The sequence below is a fragment of the Myotis davidii genome, unplaced genomic scaffold, assembly GCF_000327345.1.
Source record: "Myotis davidii unplaced genomic scaffold, ASM32734v1 scaffold73, whole genome shotgun sequence".
Classification (NCBI taxonomy): Eukaryota; Metazoa; Chordata; class Mammalia; order Chiroptera; family Vespertilionidae; genus Myotis; species Myotis davidii.
The window spans coordinates 6512144-6539938 of NW_006286675.1; the positions used below are offsets into that span (position 1 = coordinate 6512144).

Genomic DNA, 27795 nt, shown 5'->3' on the forward strand with positions numbered 1-27795 from the left:
CAGAGCCTTTGGAGATACTATACACTAAGGAGATTCTGCCAAATCCATAAAAAGAGTAAAGCCCAACCGATGTCCAATTTCCCTCAGGTCAAACCAGTGGATTTGCTTTTTTGAAGTATCAAATCAAGTTCTAGCCACAAACTGGGTTTATAGTGACCCTGCTTTGCAGGGTAAGGGCTTAGTCTGTCTTGGCAATACAGCACCAATTAGAGACAGCTGATAAACGTGGCCCTTTAGTATCAAGGGAGCGGCTAGTGTGGCAGAACCTGGCACTCATCTCAGAGGAGGAGAGGCAGGAGGGGGTAAGGCAGCAGGTCTCTGAGTGTCACCTGGATATCTGAAGACACCGGCTAGATGATGCATGCAACCAGCCACACACAGTCCCAAGAGAAGAGGGAAAACAAGTGGGAGAACGCTTGTCATGCCGCCAGATAGGAGCTGCCTTCTGCCCATCAAAGCTGCTCACTGACAAGACAAGGGATGGAGAGACTTAACAGATGAACACCAAATCCGACGTAAGGGCACGCTGCCAAGTCTGGCCCCTTGAAGAGTGGAGCAGGTGCAGAATCTAAAACCAGTGCGGACTCATGCTCTGGTGTGGAGCAGGGTCAGAGGAGGGGGCACGGGGTGACCTGGATCCTGAAACTCAAACGGGTGTTGTGTAGGTGCCAGGGCCTGTTTCACTCCAGCTTTTTGGCTGGCACCCGTGTCCGAGCAATGATGATGGGCACCAGGGCCAGACAGGCGATGAAGAGGGCCCACAGGGGCCGGTAGAAGAGCCAGCCAGCAGCCACGGTCAGCAGGGTCAGTGAGGTGGCCACACAGAAGGCAAAGGCCTTCAGGCCAATGTTGACCAAGTCTCGGAAGACAGGAAACCAGTCCACTGTGGGGAAAAGAAAGGCAGTGAGGCTTCCGAGGACGCCATGTTCTACGTCTCAAAGTCAGCAGATGGTTCCTGTCTCTAGACAAGGATGAGCCCCTGATGCCAGGTGAGTAAGGGGAGGAGAGGGTCATTGGTGGAAGGCAAATAACCTAGTGAGGGCTGAAAGATCCAAAAGAGGAGACCTCACTCCTGAGCTGCGTGGGCACACTGACTGACCACCCACTGCACACTGCTCCAGGGAGAAGCATGTACAAGTGCTTTGTGAACTTTAAACTGCATGTTGAAATGAATATAGAGACATTTGGCCATAGGTAGTATGCTCAGTGGTTAGAGTATCTGCGTGGCACCCCCCCCCACCACCACCACCACCACCACCACACACACACACACACACCAAAGGATAACAAGTTTGATTCCTGGTCAAGGGATGTACCTGGTTGCAGGTTCAATCCCCGGCCCCCATGGACACATGCGGGAGGCAAACAGTCGATGTATCTTTTTCACAACAATGTTTCTCCCTCGTTCTCATCCCCTACCCCCCACTTCCACTCTCTAAAAATCAATGGAAAAAATTATCTTTGGGTGAGATTAATAACAAAAAGACATTCGACTGTAACAGTGGCAAATACCATTTGCTGTGCACCCACAACGGAGACAGCAGACCTTTCTGTGGGTGCCTATTTGGGGCCCTCGGCCACTCGTGGAGGTATTTGTTCATTCAGGCAGCAGGTTGTTAACAATTATCTACATGTCCAGCTCTGCATGGACTGAGGGAAATAAATTAGCCTCAGCTGGCTCCTGCCTCACGGCTCTCACAGGCCCAGTATGAAGTCTAGGATCCAGCTAAATCCATCTGGAACTACCCTGTCCCTGGCCAGTCTAGCATCCCATGGCTGCTAACCACTGGGGGAATCCACTCAGTTCCCAGGAGGCCCCAGTGGTCTGGTGCCACTGGGTTTGCAGAGGAAGCCCTGGTGCCCTGCCTTGACTACAGGATCCTGCAGGCCACCTCACGGCTCATCTGTCTACTCTCAGCACCCCTATTTGGCCCTCGTAAGAAGCAGAGTTCACGTTTATACTGTTGACCCTGTGTCAGACACTACCTGTATCATCTCATCTAACCCACAGGCCTAACCCTTGTAAGGCTGGTATTATATTTGTGTTGTTTTTTAATCCTCATCCAAGGATATGCTTTTTATTGATTTGAGAGAAACATGAAAGTGAGAAACATGGATCAGTTGCCTCCCATACGTGCCCCAACCAGGGATCAAACCTGTAACCGAGGTTATATGTCCTGACTAGGAATCAAACCCCCAACCTTTGGGTGTGCGGGACAATATTCCAACCACTGAGCCACCCAGCCAATGGAAGGCTGGTGCTATTCTTCACCTCATTTTACCCACAAGGTCATGAGGCCCAGGGAGTTTAACTTGCCCTAAGTCTTACAGCTAGAAAGCGCCAGAGCCAGGACTTAAACTCAAAACTGACTGAGCCCAGAGCCTTAGCTCTAAGCCATGGCTCTGAGCCTTGAAAGGACAGGGACTTTGTCCTGTTCATTGTGTGGTCTCCTGGGCTCAGAGCAATGCCTTGCATACTCCAGGCGCTCAGTAAATTCTTAATGAACGATTTTGTGTTGCAGGCTCCTGAATCACTCCCCCTGCACTTTGGATGTCTCCATTCTCTGAAGTCTGTTCTGAATCTGGAATGTCAGCATTTCAGATACGGAGAGAATCAGAGGAGCACAGGCAGGCAGAGATTCAAAGAAGGGCCCTCTGAAATAGACTCCAACCTTCTCATCTTGATGATGGGGCAGCAGAGTCTCTGAGAGGAAAAATGACCTGTCCAGGTCACCCAACCACAGTGGGCTTAGTGCAGAGGAAAAAGATGGAGGGTTCTAGTCAAATGCAGATCTCTCCTGAATGGAGCTCAGAAGTTGCCCAAGTGACCCAGCCTGGTTCAGGGCTGAGTGCCTTTCTGAGCACAAATCATCTATCCAAAGAAAACCCTGGAGAAGTGTCCTTCCCCTCCCTGCACCTCAGTTTTCCCATCTGCAAAATGAGGCAGGTGGCCCTCCCTGCTCTGATAGTCTGGGGTATATGCAGCCAGATCTCTCCCAAACTGGAATGGGTAAGTGGGGGAAAGGTTTCTGTTGGGGCTCAGAGAAGGCTGAATCATCTGACTGGACAGGGACACACTGGGGTAAAGGCTCATGGAAAGTCCTCTGAGTCCCCTCCTCCCATTCCTCTGATTGCAACAGTCTAGACCTGCCCTTACTCAATCAGCTGGGCACTCAGTCCTGAACCAGGCTGCGTCACTTGGGCTACTGGGCTCACGGGTGCCAACCTCAGGCTATGGGAGCCGCCCAGCAAACTCTCCCTTGTGCCCCAGAATTGCTGGCTATCCCAAATCTAGCCCAGAAGTATAACAATTTTTTAGTGTTTCCTATTTGCCAAATATTTCATAAAACTACAAATGAGGTGTGAGACAATTGCAGCTAGCATGGGAAAGAGGATGGCCCCAGGTCCAGGGCTCGGACATAAGATTTCAAGTCCGGCTCACTGCAAAGGCTGGCCCTTCATCCCAAAGCTATGGAGTAGGTACTCAGAGATGGGCCAAATGCCGGCTCCCTGCCCAAGTTGCATACCATCGGGCCAGAAAAGCTGACAGATGGTGTGAGAAGCATGGAGCAAGCACAGGGGGCTACAGGAGGGCAAGCAAGTTTCCCATCCCAGTCTCCCCACCTACCCAGGGTATAGAGGATCCGTGTCATGAGGTTAAGGCCCATAAACATGGCCATCCAACCAGCAGCCCGCAGGCCCCATGTCTTCATGGAGTTGCTCTTTTGTTCTCTAAGAAACACCTCCTGTAGGACAAAGCAGGGCAGGTGGCTGAGGGGGACATAACAAAGCAGGAGACATTGGCCATTTCTGAACAGATCAGAGGGAGGTAAGGGCGCATCTCCCTGCCAGGTCTAAGTGCCTCCCCAACCTAGCAGTCTGCCAGGCCATTCTTTCCCTTACCATCCTCTAAATGCTGAGATTCTCTGACTGCTTCAGTCTACAGTCTCCCAGGAAGGTGCCTTTCTGGGCCTCACCCCCTGGCTCCCACCGCCTATGTGACATCTCCACTGCATATCTTGGCACATCTGACACTGACTCTGGAGTTTCCACCCCAACCTGTTCTCTGTCGTCCCCACCTCAGCAAATGGTACCACCCACCCACCTGCATCAGCCAAAACCTGGGCGTCAAACTTGGCTTGTTCCTCCCCTCACCATCTCTCATCCTGGCCATCAGCAAGTCCTATCAACACGGGGTCCCCATTTCCTCAAATCCTCTCTCACCACCGTCAACCCCTCTCACCAGGGCCCCTTCAGTAGCCTCCTCCCCACGGGCCTCCCTGCTTCTGCCACCACCGCCACCTTCTCCATGCAGCCAGCTGCGCCTCAGCCCCATTGGGGCACAGGTCAGACCTCCCCTGCCTTGGGGCCTTTCACATGCGGTTGCTCTGCTGAGAGCATGTTTGCCCAGTTATGCCTGACCAGCTCCTACACGTTCTTCTAGTCTTGGCTGAAATGCCATCTCTTCAGAGGGCCTACCTAGACATTATCTATAACAATAATATGATAGCTAACTGATAGCGAATACTTACTGCTTACTATTTATCAGTCACTGTCCTAAGTGCTTTACAAGTATTACTTAATCCTCAAAATAACTTGAGGAGGAGGCACACTTATCTCCATTTTACAGAAGAGGAAGCTGAGGCTCTGAGAGGGTAAGTGACATGCCCAGGGTCTCACCCCAGCAGGTAACTAAGCTATGAGCTTGAGGGCATGTCTGTTTTATCCCTATGTCCCTGGGACTCAATAAAATGGATCATCTTCACAACAACCAAGTAAGGTAGGAATAATTGCAATAATCATTTTTTTAAAATTTCCATTTTACAGAGGGGCCAACAGGCTGAGAGGATAATCAACTGGCTCAAGGTCCTGTAGCCAGCAGAAGGCAGAGCAGGGCTTGAGATGGGGCCATCGCCAGTGCCCATGCTTGTCCACACTGCACTCTCCTGTCCCCAGGACTGACACCTGGACAGCCTGACTCCCAGGGTTTGGATTCTAAGGGCCCCAGGTTGCCTCCTTGGCTCAGGGCCTTCTCTCCCGGCTTAACAGACCCCAGACCCTGTGCTGGAGGCCCAGGGTGATCAGGAAGCTCCTGCCCATCTCCACTGTCACAGTCTTCCCTCCTGGGGAGTTATCTAAGCCATGAGCCCACCACTCCTCTGAGGGCAGCTCATACCCAGCCTTTGCCTGCAAGAGGATGGAAGCCTGGGGTCAGGGCTGACGCTCTGGGAGAGAGAGAAAGGACTGGACAGGGCTTCCTAATATTAGAAACTCCCCAGGGGGCCCTGAGAGCCGCTGGAGGAAAGGGTGACTCATGCCATGTCAGGCTGGGAGGTGGCAGCTCCACCCTGAGGTTGGTAACTGGGCTCCTAGGCTGCAGCCCAACCACACCCTAGTCCTGGTTAGAGAAGGCTGGGCTCATGCAGCTCCCCGGGGTTGGGTGCTAAAGTGAGAGGGATGACAGCTGAGGGCCTAAGCTGACACCTGCCCACTACCCTTTTCAAGACCTTCTGATGCAAAACCCAGCAATCCTAATCAAAGCAAGCACAGACTACGTACAGTGATACACTGTGTTCAACAATGGAAAAGCTGTATCTTTCTGTTAAAGAGGATTTCCTGCTTAGAGAAGAGTGGCTAACTTTTAAGGCATGCAACCGAACTACTCGGTACATCTTTGTACCCCTTCTCCTAGGGACTTAAGGGGAGGCATGACCCTCCCCCTTCCTCTATAGAGAGGAAGGGGGTGCCTGCCCTCACCTGGTGAGACTCTGCAGCTCAAATCCCTTCACTGCCACCTAATCCACCCCCTCACAGGGGCCCTGCCTGCTCAGGAGTCTTCTTCCCCTGACCACTCTCTCTGAGTGCTGGCCACACGGACACTCTTGATGTTCCCAACAAGGTGAACTCTGACCTGCCTGGACTGCTTCCAGCACTGACCCCCTCTTCACTTGGCTCTCAGCAGAAATGTTACTCAGAGAAGCTTTTCTAGACCACTGTCAAAGCAGATTCCCTATTACACCCGTTTATCTCCAAGCATCTGCCTCCCCTTCCTGATACTCAGCCCAAGGTGCCCTTACTTGTTTTACTGATGAGTCACTCTCCCCCACAATACTGGACGCCAGTGAAGGAGTCTGTTTTGCCCAGTGTTCTATCCTCCATGCCCAGCACAGTCTGGCACGCGGGAAAATGCTTACTCCTATTTCTTTCTTGCCTCGTAGCACTGGCTATGACCTCTAGTAGTAGGTGCTTATTTAATAACCTCATTAAAAGTGGCAGGGAGGGGTACACCAGTCCCTCCATCACAGCAGCAACTCACCTCGGCTGAGAAGTCCCCATGGTGCAGGAGAAGCAAGGTGTCCCCAGACTTGGTGGAATATGAGACTAGCTGGTCACCTCGCTGCCGGGCAATCACAGTGACCTGGTCAGAGAATTGAGTGTTGGAGCTGAGACAGTGACCAGCCCACCTGGCTCCAGCACCCCTCTACACTGTGTGCCTCCTAGGGGAGTGAGGAGACCGATGCCATCCCAGTTCTTAACCTGGGGTCTACGGATATCCATGGATGGCTTCAGGGCACACAGACCTCTGACACTGCTCAAAGGCATGCCTCACTGAATACGAGCACATGAGCACAGTCCCTAGGGGGAGGGTCCAAAGCCACATCCCAGCGCTGTCCACGGTGTCCATGCCCAGGGAGATCGGAAAGCCCTGCCTGAGTCTGCCCTGGAGAAGTTACATTACCACATGAGCTGGACCCAGGTCAGGGTCGTCGCTGCTCAGCCCGGCATAGGAGAAGGAAACTCGAATGTCTCCGACCTGGGGGGTGGAAGAAAGTGGGGTGAGCGAGGCCAGGAGCAGTCCGCCTGGGCCTGGGTCCATGGCACTGTCGAGCCCCTACACTCACCCTCTTTTCCCACCCCTATAGCTTTTCCCACGTGGCTCCATCACCTAGAACTCCCTCCCCTCCCATTTCATTTGACCAAGTGCAGCTGTGGATGCCACCAAACTGAATCAGTCTTAAGCGAGAACGTGACTGCTGTGTATTCCTGGGAAATGGTTCTTCAGGGACCCTGACTGTCCTATCTGAACTATCGAGTCCCTCTGTGCACCTCTGGGTATTTGGGGTTTTCACTGTGGTAGAAATAGTCTCCCCGGCGAATGATGTCCACGTGTGGGTCCTCCAGCTTGGACAGGCTCAGTGGCTTGAAGTTGTCGACTTTGTCAATGAGGCCTGAGAGAAACCAGGTGGTTAGAGACGATGGTGTGCAATTTGAAACCCCCTGATCTTAAACCCCTCAGCCTGACATCCTTCCCACCACACCCTCACACAGCCCTGCCAGCTGCCCCCTCCTGGCTCATTCTCCTCAGGGCCTTCAGCGCACGACCCCCACGCACAGAGCCTGCTCCGGCCCCCGCTCTTCCACTGCTGCCCCTTGCCAGCCCCAGTGCAGTCTCCCTCTCCTCCAGGAAGCCTTTCCTGTCCCCTCTCCGTCCAGTCAGAGTGACCACAGCTCTGAGAATGGTCTTGGCTCTGTACCCATTCCACCTGGGGTCTGGTTATCCATGTCCAAGCCTGGCTCCCATGCTGCACGGAGACCCCTGGAGGCCAGGCTGGTGGGCACTAGCTAAGCAACAGAGCAGATGGCAGGCCAAGCCCTCGATCCCAGCCTCTCCTCCCTCACCTTGGTTATTTGGGTCCTCAGTGTCTTCTCTCCCACCTTCCTGGGTCAAGCTCAGGGACAGAGCCCTAGGAGTCCTGTGGCCCATGATACTGCCTTGTCCCTTGAAACCCACTCTTTGGAATAACTTGGTGAGGAGGGGGATGAGCCACCCACTCCTTGGCACAGGGCGAGGTGCGATGTGGGGCTCAGCGGTGGAGCCCTCAGGGAAAGCCTTGGCTTGACTACTGGCTCAGGGCCCCTTGAGGAAGGGCTCTCGGCTTTGTCTGGTCAAAACAGGCACCGGCACCACAGCAGCGCCTGGCAGTCCTTCTCTGGAATAATCCAGGGGTCCGAGGACCTGCCCACGGTGGGGGTGTTCTACACGAGTCCCCGCCTCCTAGAGATTTGCCTTCTCTCTGACCCCAGCCCAAGGTCCTGGTTGATCCCATGTCCAGGGCAGCAGAGCCACCTTCACCACCGAAGGGCTGAGTGGAAGCACAGAACCTCTGGGCTGGCGATGGCTCACCCAAAGGGGCCAGAGACTTACCTGCCGAGAGGAAAAACCTGCCAATCTGGACGAAGGGGGCTGTTGCTGTGAACGACTCCACGGCCATCGCACTGTGGGAAGAGGGAGCTATCAGGGAAGCAGGGCGCCAGGTAGGAGTATGAGTTCCTTGGGTTGTGCTGGGGAGGGTCCCTACCCAGATGGCTCCTGCAAGTCCAGACCAGCCAGGCACTGCAGACATCTTGTCTTTACCAACAACCCCACCCCCTGGGTGACCTCAAGGCCCCCTTCCCTGGATGGAACATCCCCATTCTGTCTCCTGTTTCCAGAGCTCATACCCTCTTGCCTAGATCCCAAACAGCCTGTCCCACCCCCAGCCATTAGATGGACCTTCCATGGACTTCACAGCCTCACTGACCCCAGCCCCAGGTAGTGTCTAAGCCCACCATGCACATTCACACCAGGCCTGCTCCACCCACGTCCCTGAGCTAACCTCCCCCTGCCAAAACCCTACAAGGGCCCAGATCACGTGCCACTGCTCCTGTAAGCCCTTCCTGACTGTCCTCCTTCCCTATGGCTAATGGTTAACAAAGGCTTCCCTGGTACTACACATGCAAATCCCTTTGGGCAAGTGTCCAGGCCTTAAATTCATGACTTGTTTGAGGATAGCTTGTTTGGGGTCAGGGAAGTTGGGTCTCGCCTCTGTTTCTGGTGCCCAGGAGCTGTCCCATCTAGCACCCAGACTTGTGCCAGGGAGTTGGTGGTCATCCCAGACCACAGTGTGGCCCACATGTCCAAAACTTTAATCAACTCATGATGCAGAAGTAACTCAGTCCCATTACTCAGATGAGAAAGCTGAGGCTGGAGACATGCCAGGGATGGCTAAGGCTGCACTGGGGGCCCAGACCTCACCTAGGGTTTTTGTGGCCAATCTCTCGGTCGAAGTTTCTGCTGTTGACGATTTCCGACCGCCATTCAGGGTCTGTTGTGGGAAGAGGGAAGAACTCAGCAGCCATGGTAGTAGTGGTCACATGTCCAAGGTCCACTTATCCAAGCCTGTGACCATTCTAGAGCTGAAGGGGCAGCTCCTAGAGCCTCGCTGGATGATGGGAGAGCAGGGCTTTGAGCACCAGCACCCAGGGACCCCGACACCTGGTTCCGTGCCCTTCCCCACTGCAGGGATGTGCCCAGCATCTGCCCACAGGCCTGGGATGTGGCCCTGGAGAACAGGGGCCTATACTCACTGTAGGAGTACTTCCTCTCTGTTTTCACCTGCCCGTCCTCAGTATAATCTCTGTGAGGAAAGCACAGCAGTTCCAGAGTCAGTCCGTCATCCTGAGACATCCCCATCTCTAAGCATCTCCAGCTGAAGCAACTTGGGGCTACCCAGTCAAACTGCCCAAATGGAGCAGGCCTTGTCTGCACCAGCCCAGACAGGCTGCTCACTCCCTGGCAGACAGCCAGCTCCAGCCATTGAAGGCCCTGACCCGAGAAAAACTGCTTTCTCATCTGGAGCTGAAATTTGCCTCTGCCTGGCTCACACCAAGGGTCACAGTTCCTCTCTCTGGACTCAGAGATCTGGCTGTACCCTCTGCTCCAGGACAGCCCCATGGAGACCCTCTATAGGTGCCCTGCGCCAGGCTGCGCTTGAGCTGCTCCGGCTCACCCAGCCACCTCTCCACCCCCAACTCATGGTCCATTTGGCTCAGGTGGGGGTGGCCCACCATAGTTCCAGGTGACCCCCACCATGGCCAATGAGAGTCTCCCCTAAGACATCCGTTAAAACTGATAGGATGTTGCCCTCGACGGTTTGGCTCAGTGGATAAGAGTATTGGCCTGTGGACTGAAGGGCTCTGGGTTTGATTCTGGCCAACGGCACATGCCCAGGTTGTGGGCTCGATCCCCAGAGGGGTGCATGCAGGAGACAGCCAACCAATGATTCTCTCTCATCATTGATGCTTCTATCTCTTTCTCTGCCTCTCCCTTCCTATCTGAAATCAATAAAAATGTATTTTTTTTAAAAAAAGAAACCTGATAGAATATTGCCAGCTGGGTGATTCAGTTGGTTGGAGTGGTGTCCGATGCACTAAAAAAGTTATGGGTTTGATTCCCGGTCAGGAAACACATACTTAGGTTGCAGATTCAATTCCTGGTCAGGGTGCGTATAGGGGGCAACCAAGTATGTATGTTTCTCTCTCTCTCTCTTTCTCCCCCCACCACTTCCTCTCTCTAAAAATCAATAAAAACATATCCTCAGGTGAGGATTAAAAAATAATATTTTTTAAAAACTCATAGGATGTAAGCCAGGAGGCCATTTCTGTCCCCTCATGGGAGAGAAGATGGAATTAACACATGGGGAAAAAAATTGTTTGTGGCCTGAAACCAGTAACGCCTTAAGCTCAGGCCACTGCATTGGATTTCTGCCACCGCCAAACAAAAGATCATTCACTAATAACTTTGGGACAATTTGACATTTCTCTGATAGACGATTTCATACTTTAAATTTCAGAAGTGTCAAAATGAAAGTCACCTGCATGTTATCCTCACATCTGCACCTTCTCTTCCCCCAGCTGATTTCTGCTCACTGGCACCTCACCTGGACTCCTCCGTCTCCACCCACTGGTACATCTCCACGTGCCGCCGCAGCTTCACAGCCGGAATGTGGACCCCATAGTTCGGATCAGACAAGAGCTTCAAAAAGAATCAAACAAATCAAAAGTGAATACATAAAAAACAGAACCACACCGGCCCAGAATGCCTGGCTCAGGGGGAGCTGGGCTAGAAAAGAGACAGAGGACCAGGACGGGACAGGACAGAGAACTCTACGTTGCTTCACGTAGGAGAATGGAGTGAAGCTGCCTTTCCCAAGTTCTAAACCAATGCCTGTGACATGTGCCTCACAGCACAGGCTCAGGCTACATGGCCCAGTGGCCCTGGAAAGGTCCAATAACCAGAGTACCTTCGTAGCCTTGCACTAGACACACATGCTAATCATAATCATTAAAGCACCTATTTGTAAAGCTTATGCCACATGCCAGGCACTGTGCCAGGACGTTAGCTACTTAATCCCACCCAATCTTCAAAACTGGCCCCCCAATTTGCTACAATTCTTCTCCCCAATTTACAGACGAAGATGTTGAGACTCAGAAGTGATGGGTCCACCCAGCTGCTGAGTGTGGGGTCAATCATCACACCCAGGTGTGTCCATGCTTTCAAAATCCTCAACCGAACAATGTCTAGTGATGTGCCGCACGCCTCCAGGAGGTCAGCAACCATGGTGAAACGCACCTTGGATGTCCGCAGGGCCCCAATGATGTGCACCAGCCTCCCCTCGTTCTCCGGAGCCACACTGTGGATGCTGTCAGGGGACACCACAAGTGAGAGCCCCTCAGCCAGGGCGGTTGCTGTCTTCAACGCGCGACCCTGTGAGCAAAGGGGAGTGAGCATTTCAACAGCTCAGGCGTAGCCTGACACAGCATCTCAGGGCAGCATGGGCCTCAGAGAGCATTGAGACTGACCTTCCCATGTTGCAGTTGGAAAACTGAGGTCTACCAAGTGGCGGTGTGGGGACTGAAACCCAGGGTTCCTGCTTTCCCAGGCAGCCCTCTTCCCACCACCCCACTGCCTCCATACTAGAGCTAGCTGCCGTTTTGTCTGCCTTGTACCCCTTTCCCTATTTTCCTCTGCTTTCTCCTCCCCGTTCCTACTCAGTCCATGTGATTTACTTGGGTGTCAGTCCAAATCATGTGACCCAGGGCTAGCCAATCAGAACATTTGTTCATTGGCCATAGGGACTGGTTCAGAGTGAACACTGAGACTCAAGCCAGGACTCAGAGATCTCCCTGCAACTGTTGCTAAAATCATTTAGAAGGAGATGGTTCCTTTGTTCTCTGGGGCTGCTATGCTGATTGGATATAAACCTGGAATTCCTTTGCCACCACAAAGGAAGAGTCTGCCAAAAAAAAAATCCACAACAGAGAAACATGGACAGCAGATAAAGAAATGGAGATTCCTAGTGACCCAGCATAAATGCCTGGATGCAACCGTGCCTAAAGCTTGTGCTACCCCCAGGATTTCAGGTGTGTTAACCTGTCCACTCTTCTCACTTATTTTGGTTGGGGTGGGATGTATGTGTCAAATCACAAAGAATTCTGGTGAATTCAACATCCCCCTCTCTCTATTGTAAAATCTAAGTCCTTATTACTAAATCCAGCCTCTGGATTCACAGCCTTTGCCCCCTGACGCTATGGGGAACCTCACGCTGCACAGACCCTGAACAATTTACCTCATTGGTAAAAATTAAGTAGAAGGAGAGTAGGAAGGTCACGAGCCCCACAAACATCCCACCCGAGGTCTCGCTCAGCCGCTCCAGGAAGCCTGGCTGGGGGTCAGTCGTAATTTTGACGTGTTCTCTTCTATTGCTCATATTAGAATACTGAAAAAAAAAGAATAAAATTTAGTTTTTAAAATAAATCAAATTTCATTATTTATACTTAGTTTTCACCTTAATTATATATGGTAAAAATGCACAGATATTAAGTGTACAGTTTGATGGGTTTTGACAAACACATACCCCATTTGACCAACATCCTGGACAAGATACAGAACATGTCTATCACCCTAGAAAGTTTCCTTGTGCCTCTTTCCGGCCAACACTCCCCTCTCCCCACCTCCCAGAGTTAACTACTATTAGTTGGTAAGGTGGGTAGAGATATAACATCCCCCAGTCCACATTCTGAATCAAATTCCCTCTGAACAGGATGATGGAGACCTCCTCTGCTCATCCTCACTACCCATCCCTGCACCTATCCTAACCTGAAGGGCACCCTCCCGAGCCTTCTGCCTTCCCTTCCAAGTCATCTTGATGTTGGCTGCATAATGAGTGTTGAATACCTCTATGTATCCTCAGTGACACATACCCTTCCAGTCCCAGCACGCTGGGCTCAAAAGTAATGAACGGTGGGAACAGAGGTCAGCACACAGGCCCTGAAAATCACTTGCTGTGAAACCCTGGGTAAGTTGCTCCACCTCTCTGATCCTGTGTACTTGTTTATAAAATGGAGATGGTAAACAGAACCTGTGACAGGACAGTGGTTACACTGCTTAAAAAATCTTCGTCACGTGCCTGCTCCACCCCACCAGGGCTTGGTGGCTCCTCCCCTAAATACACACACACTGGGCTACTAGAAGCAACAAAGACTTGGCAATAGAGGATACCCATATTCATCGACATTCCTTGGCAAGGGTCAGGTCCCAACATATCCCGGATGGTCTCTGCCCACCAGGATGGCCCAGGATGGACACTGTGAAGAATTTTTTTCATATATTAAGTTCCTACTTCACACCAGGCACTGTTGAAAGCATAGCCTCCCTTAAACTTCCCAGTAACCCATCCCACTAGAGATCAGGGCCACACAACTACAGAGAGGAGGAAAGTGGATTTGCCCCCAGGTCTGCCTGACCCCAAAGCCTGCCATTTTCAGCACCTTCCCCTGATGTCACCTGCCAAGCTGGCTCTGAGACCTGGGCAAGTGCCTTCCCCCCGCTGGGGAAAGTCTCCATCTGTGAAATACGGTGGTGGGGTATGGGGGCGGATAGGAGTCCACCTTTAGGGGTAAGTGAGTCTCCTGACTGCCCTCTCTCCTGGCAGACCCTGGGCCTCATGGACCACCTCTGAGGCCTTTCTAGGTGCAGCATTCAAGGCCTCTAGGCCTCGAAGACAACTCTGATCTGGGGCAGAGAGGCTCAGGCTGTCAGCCACACAAACTCTGCTTCTCAGAGGGTGTGGGAGGTAGAAAGGATCCTTGGAGACAGAGAAGGGGCGTGGAAGGAGGGTGTGACCGGCCAGGAGCGAGTGGGTAGGACACTCCACCACAGCGGGAGGGAGTGTCTGGGGCTGGCCGGGCTCCCCAGCTGGCTCCAGAAGCACTTTCACAGAGGAAGGCAGTGGTGAGTCACCAGCTTCTCCCCTAGGCAGCACCCTGGTGGAAAGGGCCGCTCCATTTGTTGAATGAATGTTGCACTTAAGTAGAATGGTTCTTGAGACACGCTGGCTGCGGGGAGAGGAGGCCAGCGGCCTTGGGAAAGGAATCACCTCCAATCGGGACCTTTCTAACCAAACCCACGCTAGGAGGATGAGGGGCCAGGCAGCAGGGAAATGCGCCCTCCTACGGTCACCCTTCCTCCTCCGCTCCCACCAAGACCTGTGCCGGTCCGCAGCCTCACAGCCTCGGTTCACCTACCCGCCTAGGCGGGAGCTCACTGCCGGTCCCTGCTGGACAGCTCCGCCCGGGCGGCCTCGGCCTCCCCACCCTTCGGCCTCCCGCGGACTCGCCCTCTCTGAGGTCACGTCCAGCTCCGCAAATCTGGGAACGAGGGCCCCGGCGGTAACTGGGGATGAAGGTGGGGCTGCTGGGAGGTGCTGCGCGCAAGTAGATCCCAAATGTCCGGGGCAACACCTCCTGAGTCTCCCTGCCCACAAAAGCGCGCCCAAAGAATACGGACAAAAGGAGTCTGGAGTCTGGACAGGCTAAGAGAAATGAATAGACGGATTAGCTGCCGGGAGGCATGCAAACAGCATGCAAAGGGAGCCAGCGGGACGCACAGACCAGGATCAGTCAGACAAGCAAAATGGACCCACGGGAGGAAAGATGGCCCGTGACGGGGAAGCTTGGGTGTGGCCCGACAGACCAGGGGACACTCACATTCGCGGCCATGGTGAGGCCCGGCTCGCCGCCCCGGCTCGCTCTGCTCAGGTAGGAAAGGGGTTTACGGCCAGAGTGCGGACGCCCTCTTGTCTGCCTGAGTTGCGAAAACGCGCGTGAAGCCCAGAACCAGAGGGGATGTACTACAATGTTACCGCCCCGTGATCTCCAGCCTCTCTGCTCATGCGCGCCGCAAGGTCTTTTGGAAAACGTAGTCCGGGGTCAGGTACTTTCGCCACAAAGTTGCAAAAGGCCTTGTATGTCACTGATACGCCTGCGCATCGCAAGGCTTTCTGGGAAGTGTAGTTCCTGCTGCCCGGCGGCGCGCGGCCTGCTGGGTATTGTAGTTCCCTGCTGAGGAGTCCCCAGGTTGGGGCTGGAAAGGCGCGGAGGCAGGCGCGCGGCGGGCAGGCCTGGAGGGGGCGGGTTCACGTGGGCCTCGGGGCCTCCCGCCCTACCAGAGAAGAGGTCACGGCGTGAAGCCGCCGCTCCCGCTGCCGCTGCCGCCGCTACCGCCGCGAGGTCTGAACGCTGGTCTGCAGCCATGGCCTACTGCCGGCAGGAAGGTAGGGAGGGTGAACTGCCGAGGAGACCGGCCTACGAGGCCCTGCCGGGGTCTGCTGCCTCCGCACGCTTGGGCACCCGGCGACCTCATTGCCGGTGCGGGCAACCCCAGGCTGTCCGGGGTACCCTCCTGGGACCTTTGGAGCTGGCTGGGCGGCGGGGTTACCACCCCCGTTTTGCAGATGAGAAAACCGAGACTGGGAGGAACGAGGCTGTCCAAGGTCACACAGAGGCTCGAACCCGGACCTCAGAGGTGCCGGCTCGTGGGGGAGTTTATAAACTAGACCCGAGCGGGTAAGGGGAGTGCTGGGCACGTTTCTCCCCCGGCTCGCGAGTGGGAATTCATTGTCACTCTTACTGTCGCTCTTACCACACACCACGTGTTACCATTTGCACGCGCCTTGTAACTGTCCTGAAAAGTCATGCGGGTTAGGTGTGATAGAGTGGTAGAAGTACCGGCAACAAGAACATTTTTTAAATATATTTTTATTGATTTCAGAGAGGAAGGGAGAGGCAGATAAAGAGAAAGAAACATCAATGATGAGAGAGAATCATTCATTGATCCTCTGCCTCCTGCACGCCCCTAGCAGGGACCGAGCCCGCAACCCAGGCATGTGCCCTTGACCGAATCAAACCCGGGACCCTTCAGTCCGCAGGCCGACACTCTATCCACTGAACCATAGGCTAGGACAAGAACTTTTTTTTTTTTTTTTAGTCCCAACTACATATCAGGCACTCTTCAAGGAGCTTTATAGGGTTTGTCATTGATCTCGCAGCGACCTTTGTAAGTCAGGCTCAGTTAAGACCCAGAGAGACTTGGCTAAAGCCACGTGGTGGGTAAGTCTTGGAGCTGGGGTTTAAGCCCTAGCAGTTTGGTTCCAGAACTGCACCATCCAATCTGGTGCCCAGTGGATTCCAGGGAGCCCTCTTCTGGGAGGACACCCCCCACGCCCCATCCTCACACGCGCGCGCGCGCACACACACACACAGTTAGGGTTCAAAAGCCTCCAAGCCTGTTTCCAAACTTGTAAAATGAGAGTTAAAAGAAGTTAGTCTTCATTCATTCAGCAGATATTCATGACGAACCTTCTGGATCCCAGGTGATGGGGATGGTGGCGAAGCTACAGAAAGAGTTGGAACTCACCCAGAAATTGTTCGGTGGATAAATAGTCTGGCTCCCTCCGTTTAATTCGGGGGATCTGGAGCCCAGAGAAGATGACCTACCCAAGGTCATAAATCAAGTTAGGGCAACAGTTAGTCTAAAATGTTAAGCCTTTTCCCTCGCCCCACCTTGCTTCTAGATTCCTCCTTTCCTGGGTCGTAAAGCCATGGTAATCATTGATGTTGCTAATGAGAACGATTTATGTTGACTAATGCTTAATTGTGCCATGGATAAAAGTCCTCTGCCCTTGCCACTCCGTTAAACAGTGGGTCTCTTGTTCTTAATTTTCTTTCTCTGAATCTCTCATTTCATCATTTAACAAGTAATTTTGAGCCTTTGGGGTATGATGAGGCTGTGCAGATTAAAACCCCTCCTCGACCTTGAGTATTTCTAGGAATCACAAGTTATCTGGGAATGAGAGGTAGGTTCCTTTTTCCACCAAAGCATTGATCCTTATCTTTTCTCAGTTGAAAGATCTCTTCTTAGTTTAGGGATGAGAATTGAAAGCACTCTCTTTTTTTAAAATATATTTTATTGGTTTTTTTTTACGGAGAGGAAGGAAGAGGGATAGAGAGTTAGAAACATCAATGAGAGAGAAACATCAATCAGCTGCCTCCTGCACACTCCCCACTGGGGATGTGCCCGCAACCAAGGTACATGCCCTTGACCGGAATCAAACCTGGGACCCTTCAGTCTGCAGGCTGACGCTCTATCCACTGAGCCAAACCAGTCAGGCTGAAAGCACTCTTATCTAGTTTTTAATCTTATCCGTACCCACTGTCCCTAAGTCCCCAACTTTTTGGGTTTTTTCTACCCACCAATTTTTTTATGCTTCTCCTGGGACTTAGAAAAATGATCACAAACTCCTTGCCCTGTAAGGGCTTAAAAGCTAAGAGAATTAGATGGGCTATATTCGCCATATTCCCAAGATCTAGCACATGGCCTGGTCTATAAATGGGTGCTCAAGTGTTAATCGAATAAACTCATACACAGACCTGCACTCTGTTCTTATTGAATCACTTGCCTGTGCAAATTTACTTCACCCCCCAGCCTCAGGTTAAAGGCCTTAGCTTGCATTCAAGGCATTCCACAGCATGGCTCATCCTTGCTCCCTGGCCTTGGGCTGCCCACACTTGCCTGTTCCTTTCTTTAGTTTCCTCCTTTTCTAACACTGAGCCTGCGCTCTCCTGTTCAGTCAACAAACATTTACTGAACCCCTGTGACATGCCATCTACTTCACATTAGTAGTGAGCACAGGTGACGAAATCTGCCTCCAGGCCTGGTGGACACTTCTGGGTTGGATATGCTCAGAGACTGTGATGTAATGATCCAATGCATATCCATGCTCCCCTTCGGGGGAAAGGTGAGACCACCCACCCAATAGTGTTGTTGGAGTGCTTAACAGTGATAATCAGTCTGTCTTCCTGCCCCTCTGCTGCATGTCCTAATCCAGAGTTCCATTTCTCCACTTAACTCCTTCAACAATAATGATTACCCACTATGGTCTGGGCACTGTTCCAGGCTCTGGGGGTACTGCAATGAACGGAAAAGACAAACCCTTGTGCCTAAGGAGCTGACATTTCACTGAGGGAGATGGGTGGTAAATAAATATATAACATGGAAGGTGAGGAAAAGTGCTGTGGAGGAAAAGAAAGCAGGATGACGGAGATGCAGAATGGTCAGGGAAGGTGGCCTCCTAGCAGGTGGTAGGAAGACATGTGAGGGAGGTGATCCTGGAGGAGAGAACAGCCTGTGTAAAGGCCCCGAGGGATGTGTGTGCTCAGCATATTCAAGTGAATGCAAGAAGGTGCTGGAACGTGGGAGCAAGTAGTGGAAGGTGAGGTCATGTGAGGGATGCAGATCTTTCTAGACATACTGGTACTTAAAGCTAGAACCAACCTCATTTGATGATGGAAGTGTGAGAGAAGACAGGCGTCAAGGGTGGCTGTACAGAGTAAAACTCCACAGAGTTAGTCTTGGTATCCAACTGCTCAGCCCCACTCTGAAGTCCTGCTTTCAGAATGACCCCTGGGGCCTTGCATTCCCACCCTTCCCAGGGTCCTGGAGTGGGGATTGATTTTCTCTAGTTGACTGCCTCTCCTTGTGAGCCTTGGGACTAGCGTCTCCATTCATTGCACCAGAGAGCACTCTCTGTCAGCTTGTCCACGTCTAAAACTGTTGACATCTCTCGCCTCTGGTGACCTCTTCCTGGCCATTTTATTCTTGTCATTTGAGCGGGATTTCAGTTGAGAGCAGAAACTTGTTTCACTTTCTTCGTTTACCATGGTAGGTAGGCTGAGCTGGTGAGGGGCCTGTTTTTCTGAGTCCCCCAAAGGTCAGGAGGTGCCTAACTACCCCACTAGTTGGCATGCTTAGGTTCGGCTCTTCCACAGTTAGGACTGTCAGGAATAAGTAAGCATTGTCCTTGCATTCACTTTTAAACATTCCAGGAAGCAAAGACCTGGGAATATGTATATTTCTTATTATAAATCACAGTACCACATCCGTCCATCCAGTATAACCTCTCAAAGAGGGATGTCCAAGAAGATGCTTGCAAGGACTCAGCCTGTGGGAGGGAGCTGAACATTCTCGGAGGGACTGTGCTAGGCCTGGGACTCGCACGCTGGCTGTGTGTCACAGCTACCTGTGAAGCTAGGGAGCAATGTGAACATGCCAGAGTTTGATTTAATTTTCGTTGGGTGCGGCCTGGCCTCTGGACCTCCTTATTGGTCTGGGTCTAGCTGAGGTCTTGGTAAACAAAACTGTCAGAGATGAGCTGAGAAATTTGCTGTCAGCTTATTCTGCTTAGAATTCAGCATTTTTTGCAGGTTGCTTTCCAGTATTTTGAAAATGACAGGACCACCAGGGTCGTTAGTTACTTGAATGTGCCCTGGCTGCTTGGCTGAAATCCTTTCCCAGGCCACGTTGGAAAAGCAGTCTTCCCTGGGATAAAATGTGAGGTGTGGAGGCAGAGACCAGCTCAGTCCCTGTGCATGCTGAGGGTCACCTGTTGGTACTGTTACCCGTTCGGGAGGGATGTGAAGCACCCAGGCGCCTTCCCTCTGTCCCTTCACCTGTCCTTTTCACTGGAAGTGTCGCTCTGCTTCTTGCTGTCACCCCAAGCCTCTTTCTTAAATGTGGCAGCCCAAGCATGTCCCCACCCCCAAATAAAAGTATGAAATAGTAAGAGAAAATGCCAGCAGCTCTCAGAGAGCCACATTTCTGCAGGCCCGGCCTCTGCTCCCACAGTAGCTAATTCAGTCCAGGCCGCTGACTAAGGCTTGTCCAAGGGCACATTTGGATGGTGCCTGGAGAAGTCTTAAATGCCAGGCACCTCCCATCCCCGTCGATGAGGGTCCCATTACCCCAGATCTCCTAGGTTACAGGGGGTAGTTAGGGCTATGGACTTTGTCTTTCCCTTCAGCAGCTGGGTACCAGTAGCTTAGAAAAAAACTTATTCAGGCACTCAGCAAACATTCATTGACTTAATTCTAAGCTTCTTGGTCAGGAATTGGGTCAGTATTTATTGTACAGAACATTTATTCCTACCCAAAGCGCACACAGCTCTCAGGATAGAGTCCAAGTGATGCTGAGTACTCGGTGTCAAGCTGTCATTATTATTCTCATGTTTGTGTGTTTGGGGGCAGTGGAGGTGTGTGGAAAGGATATCCATAGTGTGGCCTTTGGAGTCGCAGAACTGGATTCAGATTCCAGCCCTGTGTGAGCAAATCACTTCCCACCTTAAAATGGGGCTCCTGCCCTAGCCTGTATGGCTCAGTGGATAGAGCATCAGCCTACAGACTGAAGGGTCCGGGTACGATTCTGGCCAAGGGCACATGCCCAGGTTGTGGGCTCGATCCCCAGTGGGGGGCTTGCAGGAGGCAGCCGATCAATGATTCTCCCTCATCATTAATGTTTCTCTCTCTCCCTCTCCCTTCCTCTCTGAAATTAATAAAAATATGTTATTCTTTTTTAAAAAATGGGGCTCCTGCTGTCTCCTGTGAGGGTAATGACAAGATGGCAGGAGCTAGCTGACATGGAAGACCCAGAGGGGCCAGCCCTCCAGGGACTGCAAGGCCAACTGATGACCATGCAGCATGTGTGGCTCTGGAACAGCTGTGGGCAAACTACGGCCCGCAGGCCAGATCCAGCCCGTTTAAAATGAATAAAACTATTGAAAAAAAAGACCGTACCCTTTTATGTAATGATGTTTACTTTGAATTTATATTAGTTCACACAAACTCTCCATCCATGCTTTTGTTCCGGCCCTCCGGTCCAGTTTAAGAACCCATTGTGGCCCTCGAGTCAAAAAGTTTGCCCACCCCTGCTCTAGAACAAGGTGCTCCCCACTCACCGTGGGATAGGAGAGATACCTGCTGTGTAGTTAGCTGATGGCCACAGGTTTTGGGAAAGTGAGGACAAGTGCCAGCAGCTACAAGGTGTAGAGGAGGGAGTCCAGTAGGTGAGGTCCCTGCCTTGCTGGTTGATTTTGAGTCACCACTCCGGGCTTTGCTTTTTATGCTGTGTAAAATCAGGGCAATAAAACTTTATAGGTTCACTGAAAGTTTAGTTGAAGTGAGCCATGGAATACACCCATCCTGGTTCATTCAGTGCTGGTTCCCTTTTTTGTGCTTCCCATGAGAAGAACCTCATATAAAATGCATTTGGTCCGGCCAGTATAGCTCAGCAGTTGAAAGAGGCTGCCGGTTATTTCCCGATTAGGGCACATGCCTGGGTTGTGGGCTCAATCCCCTGTGTGGGGGCGGGGGGTGTAGGAGGCAGCCGATCGATGATATTTCTCTCTCATCAGTGTTTCTATCTCTCTATCCCTCTCCCTTTCTCTCTCTAAAAATCAATAATTTTATTTATTTTTATTGTATTATTATTATTTTTTAATGCATTTGGCTCCTACCAGTTTGCTTTTCTGGAGGCTCATGGCCCTCTGACAGCCAGGTTCATGGGGCTAGGCGCAGTGGTCAACAAACTCATTAGTCAACAGAGCCAAATATCAACAGTATAACGATTGCAATGTTTTTTGAGAGCCAAATTTTTTAAAATTAAACTATATAGGTAGGTACATTGTTATTAACTTAATTAGGGTACTCCTAAGGCTTAGGAAGAGCCACACTCAAGGAGCCAAAGAGCTGCATGTGGCTCACGAGCCGCAGTTTGCCGACCACAGGGCTAGGGGTTCTGGCCCTGATTAGGGTGTCTTCCTGATGCTGGTTTTTGGTCTTTGGAGGGCATCAGTACTGGCTCTGCTGCCTAGCCTGTTATGTTTGGGTTCGGTGAATGTTCTAAAAAACAAGCTGCAGATTGTCACAGATGTGTATGTCAAATTAGATGCCTCAACCCAACAGTTTAATATAAGCAGGTGAGCCTCCTTCACTGTAAGTCTGGGTGTGATCGGCTGCCTCTTAGCTGGGCCCTGGAGTAGGCCCTTTAAAAATAGTTTCTCAGTCTGGCAGATGTGGCTCAGTGGTTGAGCACTGACCCATGATTCAGGAGGTCACAGTTCGATTCTGGGTCAGGGCACATGCCCAGGCGGCAGGTTCAGTCCTTAGTTGGGAGTGTACAGGAGCCAACCAATCAATAATGCTCTGTCATCATTGATGTTTTTCTCTCTCCCTCTCCCTTCCCCTGAAATCAATTAAAAATATTTTTTTTCAAAGCGTAGTTTCTCAGATCACTATAATCTTATGGGTCTTGGGCCATGAGTGAGCCCTGTTGGTTTTCAAAGTTAGATGTTGGAGGGCTCATCTCTCAAGTGTGTGTCTTCAAAGCTGGGATGCTCAGTGTGGGGTTCCCTCCCTTCGCTCCTCAAGGAGAAACTCCGGGTTTTGAGTTCTCTCCCTGTTGTGGGTCACTGTGGTGGGGGCGGGATTTATGGCGAGATTGTGTCCAGGCCTCTCTGCCTCTGCTGCTCACTTAGATGTAGTTTTCTTCTCTTTGCCCAATGTGCAGTTGTCACAGCCTGCCTAGGTTTTTTAGTGTGGTTGTGTGTTTTTTTTAGTATATTTTTATTGAAAAAATATATATATTTTTTTATTATTGACTTCAGAGAGGAAGGGAAATGGAGAGAGAGAAAGAAACATCAATGATGAGATTGATCGGCTGCCTCCTGCATGCCCCCTACTGGGGATCGAGCCCCCAATCCGGCATGTGCCCTTGACTAGAATCGAGCCTTCAGTCCACAGGCCTACGTTCTATCTACTGAGCTAAACAGGCTAGGCCAGCCTAGGTTTGTGTTTGTGTTTGTGTTTGTTTTTGTTTTCCAGCCTTGGTTTTTTAAAAAGGAAATTGTTCCACATGAACCTGTAGACTCAGTATGTCCATGGGGGAAGGAGAGTTCAGACTCTTTCTGTATCATCATCTTGAACCCTCTTGTTTTTCTTTGGCTTTTTTTCCTGTCCCTCATGTTCCACCCCTTCACACCCCACACCCCAGCACAGTGAGAGAGAGCAGCTTGTGTATCAGGTGGGGGGTGCCCAGCAGCAGGCACTCCCAGCATCCCTGGGGCTAGTAGGCCATCATCATTCCACAAGTATTATCTGAACACCGACTGCTCGAAGATCCCTGCAAGGTCTGGAGGAGGGGGAGGCATGACAAGTGGGAGGGGCTCACAGGTTGATGGGAAATAACATGGACAGGCAGCACCATGGAAGGACTGCTCCTTGACTTGAAGAAAAAAGACTTGTTCATCGCCAGAATGTCAGCCAATTTGGGGACTAAAAGCAGCTGCATTTGGTAGGATTGGGCATCACATCTCCCACGTGGAGGATGCCTGGGGTGGGCAGGGTTTGCTATCACCATCCTCACCCAAGACCTTGGTGGAGTTTTCGTTCCAGCCACAGGTACTCGGTAAAAGCGGCTGCTAAGCCGTGCATCATGCAGTCAGTGACTCAGCCCAGGGAGGGCAGGTCGATGGTCACCTAACCTTGGGGTTTCATGTGGGACATTCCTCAAACTTGGTGTGCTTGCCTGTTTTGGACGGAGGGCTGATTTCACTGCTCTTGAGTGAAAGGTTTCTTCCTCTGCCCTCCAATCACTAGGGAAGGATCGAATTATATTTGTGACCAAAGAAGACCATGAAACTCCAAGCAATGCAGAGCTGGTGGCTGACGATCCCAATGACCCATACGAGGAGCATGGTGAGTGGCATGGGGCCTCCCAGGGACCCACGGACATGGACTGAGGGAAAAGTTCATCGTTCAAAAATGGTCTCCCATTGTGCCCTAGCCAAGGCAGGTGTGCATCTCGGCCATGGGCCATCTCTCAGGACAGTGGGTTCATCGCCCTCAGAATTGTAACGGGCTGTTTTGGGCCCTTGTTCTGATGCACTTCCCTGGCCATTAGGCTAGAACCTAAGAGTTTCTCCTTACTGAAGTCTTCTGCCTCTTTTTCTTAGTTTTTGTGTTGGCTTAAGCCGCTGGTTGGATGCTTCCCAGTGACTATGTTTTGGGAGAGGGTGTCAGTGGATTTTGGCAGTTCCAGGTAGGTTAAGGTGACGGAATCCCCCCGTTCAAACAAGTTACCACGCTGAATTCTGCCACATCTGCAGACTATTAGCAAGCAGGTATCTAATAGCCACACCCTTGTTCTGTGAGGTATTTTCTCCTTGTAGGTTCCCCAACAAGCACTTGCTGGAAAAGCTCATTTGAGATAGAGGGACAGTGTTCTAGCAGCAGGATTCAGCTAACCAGTTACACACAACTTAGTTAATGGTCACTTGGGCATCACTCTAAAGACTGGACTGTTGGACTCACTAGGACTTACCCAGCCTGTATAAGGCAGCTGTGTATGTGCAGTATTCATACATAGTCCAGGTTTCATAAACAGTACTCACTCCACCAATCTAAAGCCTTTTCTGACATCCCTGGTGATAACAAACAAGCCTTTAGTGTTGATTGGTGATACATATGATTGAAAGAGCTGGTAGGAGCTGCCTGGAGAATATGAGCTCCTGGTTGGGATTTTTCAAATGCTAAGAATAAAGTGTATGTTCTTAGGTAGGACACTGTTTACTACCCTGGCTGCCCCTAGGGATTAGAGGAAAGCTCAGTAGGCATTATCTAGCATCTTAAGGGGGCAGTGGGAAGTGCAAACATTATACAAAGTATTAGATTTCTGAGAATCACAGCTATAGGAGTAATCTTAAATCACACTCTAATAAAGAAAAGTAAATCACACACAAATTCTAGTCCCTTGCTTGTCTTTAGATCCGTATTAGTTAAGCACATTTCTTTAATTGATTGAGCCTGTGTGGGGCCTGCAGGACAAATCAGGTTTGGTTTTGTCTGCCTCATAATCTTTTTATAAAAACTGGAATGTGTCTGTCTTTAGATTGTTCATTCCCCCTACTTTCTGCCATTCTTTATCACTACGCTTGTTTTTTTCTCCTACCTGCTTGGACCCTATAGGTATTTGCCTTTGCAAGCCCTTCTTGTGAATAATTGTGTGAGGAGGTATATAAAACAGAGAACTCTGGGATCCAGGATCTGAGCTCTCAGTTGCAAAATTGCTCATCTTAAAACATGCTGCATATGCACTTAATTTAACATGCTGAAGCTACCACTGATGTGTTTTTACATTGTTTCCCTGAAGTGCAAATTGGCTTCATAGTGTCCTCTGTGAAGCACTACTGCGTTTTAGCTCACCTTCCTCTGATAAACAGTGGTGGTACAAGGACTCCTGCAGACCTAATTATTACTGCTTTTTTTAAGGAATAGTGATAGTCCTGTTTTAAATTAACTAGAGAGAAAGAGAGGAAAGGAGAGAGCGAGAAAGAAACATCAATTTGCTGTTCCACTTATCTATGCATTCCTTGGTTGCTTGTATGTGCCCTGACCAGGGATCAAACCCACAACCATGGCATATCGGGACAACACTCTAACCAACTGAGCTACCCAGCCAAGGCCTGAACTATTACTTTTTAAAAATATATATTTTTATTGATTTCAGAAGGGGAGAGAGATAGAAACAGCAATGATGAGAGAAAATCATCAGTCAGTTGCCTCCTGCACACCCACACAGGATTGAGCCTGCAACCCAGGCATGTGCCCTGACCGGGAATCGAACCGTGACCTTCAGGTTTATAGGTTGATGCTCAACCACTGGGCCACACCAGCAGGGATGAACTTTTACTTTTAATGTTAGCATTATGATATATTTCCTTTTGCAAACTGTGCAGGTGTGTTAGCATTGTTGAGCATCCAGGGGGCAGCATTTGTTATGCTTCCAGCGCTGACAAGACCTGCGAAATTGGGAGCGGTGGTGAGATGTGGAGCAAAGAGCATGGCCTCTGGGAATCCTAAGGGCCCTCGCTGTAGTCCTGACTTAGACCCCACTGAACCCCAGAAACCTCATGTGTAAACTAGAATTAGAAACACCCACTGCAGCAGGTTGACAGAAGGATTATGCGATTTACCACATATAACTTAATGCACAAAAATGTGCATCGCAGCTGTCGTTGGTGCCAGTGGTGAACTGCCTGCCAGTCTCATTACCATCCCTACTGTTAGCCTGTTTACTAGTGAGGAGCCGCAACAGCAGATTTGTTGATCACTGAAGCTCCTAAGGTAGAATTAAGAGACAGGGTTCAGCCTGGGCCTAGGACTTCGGACACTAGCTCAGAGCGCCAGACCTGGGCATCTCCCTGGAGTGAAAAATCATGTGTGATTTCACTGGGCACTTAAGAGTCTTTTTGTCTTGTTTTGTCTTGTTTTAATATATCTTTATTAATTTCAGAGAAGGGGAAACACATAGATATATCAATAATGAAAGTGAATCATCCATCAGCTGCCTCCTGCACACCTCCCACTGGGGATTGAGCCCACAACCCGGGCATGTGCCCTGACTGAGAATCAAACCGTGACCTTCTGGTTCATAGGTCGACACTCAACCACTGAGCCACACCAGCTGAGCAAGAGTCTTTCTTAAAGAGTGCTTACAGTCTCTGTAGTCAATTTACGTAAGAGAATTCTGTATGAATCATATTTCTGTCCATGTCTGTCACAAAGCTGAAGTTAAGCCATCATCTTGAAAGCATTTTGGAAAACTGGGAAATACTATTTAGATGTGGACAAAGTTCAAAGATAAGAAAAAATGTAAAGTTAAAATGTTAAGGGAAATGAAAATCCGTCTGAAACTTCAAACTCTCCCCAACACATATACAATGCAACGATTTGGTTAATGTAGTTAGTCTCCCTCTAAGTTTCTCATTTTGGTAAGCATGGAACCACACCACTTTGGTGTGCCACCAGCCTTTTTCTTGTAAAACATGTCTTGGACATCTTCCCAGTCAGCACAGAAGGATCAAACTTCTGGTTTTTACCAGTCCTCACACTGTGTGTGACTTCTGAGAGCAGCCACAGAGCCAGAGGGCTTGAGGAGCAGCACCCAAGTGGCGGGGGGAGCAGAGATGGGAAGGAGGAGGTCAGTGCCTCAGCTTGTTCAAGTGTTTGGGCTTTCCAACGGTTCTCATTAACCATCCAAGTGATGGCTCCTCCTTTGGACTAAATGGATTCCAGCAGGTAGCTCTTCGAGCACAGCCACAGTATGGGGCGTGGCTTAGAATATAGTTAGTGTTGCACGTGGAGAAAGTAGCCGATGGTGGCTTTTCTCCAGCTGAGCCAGGATTGCTGGATGTGCTCCAGGCATTTGAACCCGATATAAGAGGTAGGTCCACAGGCAAGTGCCTGCCAGGCAACAGTGCATGCTGTTCACCTCTTAAGTGGCCTGGGAGGACAGGACTTGGTTTGGCTTGTTCTGAAACCTTCAAGAGCATCTCTCACATTTTCCTTACCCACCTTCCTGTTCCAGGATTGATCCTGCCCAACGGAGACATTAACTGGAACTGCCCGTGCCTGGGGGGAATGGCTAGTGGCCCCTGTGGGGAACAATTCAAGTCAGCCTTTTCCTGCTTCCACTATAGCACGGAGGATCTCAAGGGATCAGACTGTGTAGACCAGTTCCAGGCCAGGCAGGAAAGCATGCAGAAGTACCCAGAACTCTATCCCCAAGATGAGGAAGAGGAGGAGGAGGAAGAGAAGAAGCCAGCAGAAGCTTTCGAAAAGGCAGCTCCCACTGAGGCCACTGCAACCAAAGAAGAGAAGGAGTCAAGCTAATGAAGGCCATGCTGCAGCACTGGCTCCAGGCCTTCCACTCAGAGTGATATGAACCTTTTGCAAATGCCTTTAAAT

The 27795-nt window shown here is 50.8% G+C and overlaps 2 protein-coding genes across 2 annotated transcripts; one reads left to right on the plus strand and one right to left on the minus strand.

The window, feature by feature from the left end:
• Positions 1-6: 6 nt before the first annotated feature.
• Positions 7-15065, minus strand: TMEM43 (transmembrane protein 43). The gene is made up of 12 exons (XM_006758329.2): positions 14869-15065; positions 12450-12599; positions 11453-11587; positions 10761-10855; positions 9409-9458; positions 9077-9146; positions 8207-8277; positions 7108-7229; positions 6740-6814; positions 6317-6418; positions 3629-3746; positions 7-883 (listed from the first exon to the last, which is right to left on the minus strand). The coding sequence occupies exons 1-12, from the start codon at positions 14878-14880 to the stop codon at positions 681-683; spliced, it is 1203 nt and encodes a 400-aa protein (XP_006758392.1). The 5' UTR covers positions 14881-15065; the 3' UTR covers positions 7-680.
• A 155-nt stretch (positions 15066-15220) lies between these two features.
• CHCHD4 (coiled-coil-helix-coiled-coil-helix domain containing 4) lies at positions 15221-27785 on the plus strand. Its single transcript, XM_006758330.2, has 3 exons — positions 15221-15434; positions 23647-23745; positions 27416-27785. Exons 1-3 carry the CDS (start codon positions 15413-15415, stop codon positions 27718-27720), a joined length of 426 nt encoding a protein of 141 aa, XP_006758393.1. The 5' UTR covers positions 15221-15412; the 3' UTR covers positions 27721-27785.
• Positions 27786-27795: the final 10 nt, after the last annotated feature.